Source organism: Lipotes vexillifer, unplaced genomic scaffold (assembly GCF_000442215.2).
Source record: "Lipotes vexillifer unplaced genomic scaffold, Lipotes_vexillifer_v1.1 scaffold602, whole genome shotgun sequence".
In the NCBI taxonomy this organism is placed as follows: Eukaryota; Metazoa; Chordata; class Mammalia; order Artiodactyla; family Lipotidae; genus Lipotes; species Lipotes vexillifer.
In genome coordinates, this window is record NW_006790307.1 from 466,117 (window position 1) to 471,996 (window position 5,880).

The following is a 5,880-nucleotide window of genomic DNA, read 5'->3' on the forward strand; positions in this document are numbered from 1 at the left end:
GGGACCCTCCCGGACCGGGGCACGAACCCGTGTCCCCTGCATCGGCAGGCAGACTCTCAACCACTGCGCCACCAGGGAAGCCCCCTTGTCTTTCTTTTTTTTTTTTTAATTAATTAATTTTATTTTATTTATTTTTGGCTACATTGGGTCTTCGTTGCTGTGCACGGGCTTTCTCTAGTTGTGGTGAGCGGGGGCTACTCTTTGTTGCGGTGCGCGGGCTTCCCATTGCAGTGGCTTCTCTTGTTGCAGAGCACGGGCTCTAGGCACGCAGGCTCAGTAGTTGTGGCGCACGGGCTTAGTTGCTCCGTGGCATGTGGGATTTTCCCGGACCAGGGCTCGAACCCATGTACCCTGCATTGGCAAGCGGATTCTTAACCACTGCGCCACCAGGGAAGCCCCCCCCCATGTCTTTCTTATGCTTGAAAATTTGCCTTCCTCTGACATGTCTTCTGCTTTTTCATAGTGTCAGTATGTATACCTACATCAGTGTGTAAGAGATGTTCTCAGAGCAAGGAAGCTACGGAGTGAACAAGAAAACCCCTTGTTTCCAATCTACGAAAATGTGAATCCAGAGTATCACAGAGGTAGGAGCTTACTTCACTAATTTATAAGTTTATTTATCAAAATACAGTGGATCTGGAAACCATTAAAAACCTCAAGCTTTTCCAACGTGCACCGCGCATCTCTTCTACCCAAAGGCTTGAGGGAAATGCCCTCACAAAGTGGCAACAGGGAAGAGAGGCAGAGTGGGGAGGAGAGACCCCATAGTGGAACACAGATTTCACGTGGTATCTCTTCCTAGGCCTGGGGTGCCCTCTACTCAGGACTCGGCTTAACATTTCTAAGGGATAAGGCTCACTGCTAAGGAGGACGCTTTGAAATGGCAGCTGGGAGTTCAAATTGTAAAATCCCTTTGGAGAAGAACTTGGCCACGTGTATCAAGGTCCTTAATATGTTCTTTTCACCCAGTATTTCTACCGCCACCCTAAGTACTGCAAAAGCTTTATACATGAAGCTTTTCATAGTTAAAGGTCTGAGTGAAAAAATCTAAATGTTTAACAGTGGAGGAGTAAGTACACCACAGCGCATTCACTGAGTAGAACACGATGCAGTCATTAAGAATGATATTTTAAAAGATATTATAATAGTATAGATAGTCTCATAAATAAGTTAAGTAAGAAAAGAAGAATGTCAAACAAACAATAATAACACATAAGGGGAAAAAAAAAGACTGGAAGGAAATATACCACAATAGTAAAATAAATTTCTCTGAGCAGTAAAATAATATATGATTTTTCTTCCATTTTATGTTTTTTCTAAATTTCCTAGAACAAGCATGTTACATGTTTTAAATGACAAATTCAGTAAAAAAAAAAAAATGTATAAACTTTGTAAGGCACTGCTTTGATCAGACAATAGTTAATTGACACATGAAGGGTCTGCCTTTTCCTACTCAGGACCATCATTAAGATCTAATTTAGCACATTGGCTAATTGCAAATTTGAAGTTACACTGTATTATTTATCACCAGCTAACAAATTACACCAAAACTTAGCAGCTTACCTCTATATTTATTATCTCATAGTTCTGTAGATCAGGAATTTGGGAGGGGCTTAGCTGAGTGGATCTGGCCCTGGGTCTCTCATGAGGTTGCAGTCAAGACATTGGCCAGGGCTACAGTCATCTGAAGGCTTGACTGGGGCTGGAGTGCTCACTTCAAGATGTTCACTCATGTAGCTGTTGTCATAAGTTTCAGTTTCTTGCCACACGGACCAATATCCACCTATAGATTTTTTTTTCGGGGCGGGGGAGACAAACGTTATTTTAGAGCTGTTTTATCACCATTTCTAAATGCTCTTCAGTTTTATTTAGTTCTCTGCACCCTCTATACCCACCCATCTAGCCAGTATGTAAAATAGTTAATAACCTGTAAAGCACCCATACGTAAGAGGGCTGCTACTTAAGGGAGTTCTTTGTAAATCAGATAATCCTTTTGTTTTGTAAATAATTACCCCCTAATTTATCTGTATAGTAAACTGAGGTTTTTGCACGGCAGATTCTTTAAGAAGCTCCAGGATGGAGGGGGCTCTGGAGGATCTTGGAGGTTCCTTTGTATTGTTTTGACTTGTTTAAGAGTCTTTTTTTAGTGTGATCTTGGGTGCTCCTGAGAGAAGCTAACTATGGTATGGTTAGCTTCAGGCATCTGAAAATTAGGATTCAGGAACAGCTCTGGAACTAACTAGCATTCACAAGCCGTGTAACCCTGAGTGAGTTTCTGTGCCTCTCTGGGTCTGTGGGCTCATCTGTAAAACCAGAGGGAATCAGTAGTCCTTTCCAATTCTAGTAATCTATGGTTCTGAATGCAGTGACCTGGGATGGTCTCATCCTAAACCATATTGAGTTTCTGTCGTTTCTGTGAGTCTTTGCCATTTGTCATTTTCATAAACAGAACAAACAGCTGTGACACACTCTGCTACAGCCTCTAATTCTGGTGTCCTTCCTTTCAGATGCGGGTTATTCAAGGCATTGAGAATGCACCCGGAGATCTCCTGGATCAAAACTATTCACTGTGTGATTTCTTTTTAAAAACTTGCTTCATGCCCTACAGAGGTGCCAGCTATTTCTGTTGATACTATGTATAATTTATTAATCTGGAGAATTTTAAAGAATGTATGTAATTTAAAGGTAACAGATGTTATTGTACATAGTTGTATTTTGTAGTTTCTTCTGTAAATATGTATTTTTTCATAATGTTTAATATTAAGCTTTATGTGATACTATTTTTCCACACTAAAGTGTTCATGGCTTGTTGTACATAAACTAATCCAACCTATATCACAGGGTGACTGGTAAAATGTGTACGCAGGTGCTTGCTGTGGCGGGGCCGTGGTTTTTACCAGTTTTAATACTTACTGGACAGGATAAAGGGCAGGGCTGGACAGAGCAGGGAGTACAGAGGGCTTGGCTGCACTGCTGTCCCATGAATCTTAGGATCCAAAGATGATGCAAATGCGATTTGGACAAATATAACAATCAAAAGAAAGGACTGGGGAGATGCGATTAAGCAGCACCAAAGGTTAAATTGGTGGTTGTGCCTCAGGTGGTTAGTCTCTCCCCTTTCTCCTGCCAGAGGTTCAAGCCAACGTGGTCAGCTCAGGGGCCACGTAACTGGCTGAGCAAGTCCAGGCTGCAGGGCTGAGGGTTCTGAGAGAGAACGACCCAAACAGAAGTGATGAATTCCCCGTATCAAGAAGCATGCCATCTGCCCTCCTGACTGGAAACCTAGTCAACATGCAAAGTGCCATCCATAGTGATGGGAAACTGTTTCACTGCATCCACAGTGTGCTGTGCGAACACACATCCCACACTGGGATGTGTGTGTTGCCCAAGGGACACATGCTCGTCTTTGTCTCATTTCTTAGGGGCTGCATTCCTGGAAAAGTCAAAATTGCACCCGTCATACTTGGTTTTCCCATTAAAAGAATATTGCGGTGGCATATTACACTCCTGATCAAAGGGTCTAACATCAATATCTATAGAAATGTCCTCAAACATCATATATCGTCAATTTAAAAAACACAAAAATTCAGTGGTGCTTAGTATAAAATTTTCCAAAAGCCTTTTTTAGTAAATCATTGAGGTCAAAATATAGGGTAGACACCTTCACTTGCATTTAATATAAAAAGCACTACATACTCTACCAAGTTGATCTTCAGTGTGTGTGCCTATTTTGACTATAACAAATTTCAGTGAGTCAGAAAGTGGGCGTTGCCCTCCCCAAGGTCCAGTTCCGAGGGTCTTCCTGGAGAAAATTTGAAAGGCATCTGCACGGTTATCCTCATGGCTACCTGAGAGATGAGTCGGGAATGTTTGCCTTTTTCTCACTACAAATTTCTCTGAAATAAACTTAAGAATTAGAAATCAAGGTTGTTGATCTCACAGCTTCATTTGCAGAAAGAGTACATTTCTTTTCAAAATGTATATTTTTGCTACATACTATAGAGTCCCATAAGTAATATAATGGGTGTCATTGGCATAGTAATGGAAAATCATTAAATATTCCTAAAAGAGTTATTTATAGTTAAGTAAAGCTCCACCCAAACTGGAAAAATTTCCAGGGCTCTTTGAAGTTTATGGAAACAGGAAAAAACTTTATAAGAATGAATGCGCAGAGGATTCCAAGTTTTCACAGTATCATTGTGCTCAATGCCCTTGTGAAATGACAGTGTTAGTCTCTGACCCTGTTTCGGGAAACCAGGTGGCTCTTCTAGAAATGAAAAGGAACAACATACCTGTGAGTGTGGCAGCGGTACCACCAGGGAGAAAATAAAGGTCGGAGATTTATGAGATGTGGTGTCTATTAGGAATAACTTTCCCTGTATTAATAAGAAAAAGCAAGAACTTTAGAAAAACAGAATTTTAAGCTAACGTCGCTGGGCACAAAGCACATTCAAACATGGAAAGAAATTCATTTTTGGCTTTTCATTTATTCAGAAAAGTTTTAGTGCCTGCAACTTGCTAGGCACTGTCCTAGAAACTACACATTTCTACTTAATACAGAGAAAGCATCACAGTAATAATGCTGGGGTTATTGTTACTATTTTCAGTTAAGCCTGAAAGAGGGCCTCAGTGAGGCAGTGAAGTTACCGAGCACCAGGGCAGCGGCAGCCTTCCGCGGACCACACACTGGCAAGAGCTGATGCTGCTTCTCTAGCAAATCGCTGGACCGAAAAGAGAAAGCAATTAATTGAACAAATCAAGAATTCAAACCATAAAAAACCTACACGTCTGTAAAAGTAAATACCCTGGCATATCTGGGGTGGAATCAGAGTCATAAAAATGGGCGTGACAAGGGAAAACTGTATGTTCTTTTAGTCTAATGCAGGACATATTTATTCCTACCCTCCACCTGTCTAATTTTAAATCTCCTTAGCAACAAATATTTCACTATCTTCCCTTCCACCACCACCAAAGACTAAATACATAATCTAGTTGATCTATTTATTAAATTTAGGAGGAGGAAAAAAAGGTTTCCTTGACATTCAGCTCAATTGGATGTATTTTAATTTAATCCCATCATGTGTTATGTCTTGGTAAACACTCCGTTTCCTGTCGTGGTGGGCATCCTGGCAGTGCACCTGTGCGGTACACTTTAATCATCAAGCCTTCAAAGTGCTATTGAGCTATCAAATCTCAGAAGGGTCCCGTCTTGCATCTTAATAATTATTTATCCAAGTTCTTTATAATTAACTCCTTTAATCTCTACTCATTAAATCAATTTCGTATTATTCTGTTTTCTCTGGATAGCAGCCAGTTTTTCAGCTCTTGAATCAGATTTTTCTAAGGCTCATCTTCCTGTCTGGCTCTGCACATACTTGTCCTAAATAATTCACCAGCCCTTAACACTTCTGAGTCCCTCTTTTGCACTACTCTTCCCCTTCTCCCTTTTGAATGTGTTTGCTTTCCTAGTAGAAGGTGATTTTCTTTTCTGTTCATCTTATCTCCTCATACCCTTTGGTATTTCATAGTCTTTTCAGGCTCCACATTATAGAAGAGATGATGATGATTTCACTTTTAAACACTAAAATGGCCACAGCACATAGCATACTGGGGACAGTTTTATTTGGGAGGGTCTTTAATTAATTTTATTACGTCTTGGAAGAAAGCCCAACATGACATGTGAAAATAATATGAAACCACTAAGCAGATGTCCAGCAATACAAAATTAGACTTCACATGTTGTATTTCACACTCTGATTCTCTTAGTGTCTCAGGATCTAGGTTCTTGTGTTTAAACATTCTCCTTACTTCTTGCAAGAAAGCTATCAGCCGTAGATATACTAAATTCTCATTCACTTAGCTTTCTGCGTCTCTAAGGTC

At 40.5% G+C, this 5,880-nt stretch overlaps 1 protein-coding gene across 4 annotated transcripts in view; it reads left to right on the forward strand.

Moving 5' to 3' along the window:
• PTPRB (protein tyrosine phosphatase receptor type B) overlaps positions 1 to 3,923 on the forward strand; it is a 116,154-nt gene extending 112,231 nt beyond the window's left edge. For 3 of the 4 annotated variants that reach the window (XM_007463539.1, XM_007463540.1, XM_007463541.1), the window contains 2 exons: positions 464 to 584; positions 2,508 to 2,616. In XM_007463539.1, coding sequence (XP_007463601.1) covers positions 464 to 584; positions 2,508 to 2,530 — 144 coding nt within the window. In that variant the 3' untranslated portion in view covers positions 2,531 to 2,616. Of the gene's footprint in view, positions 1 to 463; positions 585 to 2,507 lie in introns of all 4 variants that reach the window. The other variant, XM_007463538.1, reaches the window with a different exon arrangement.
• Positions 3,924 to 5,880: the final 1,957 nt, after the last annotated feature.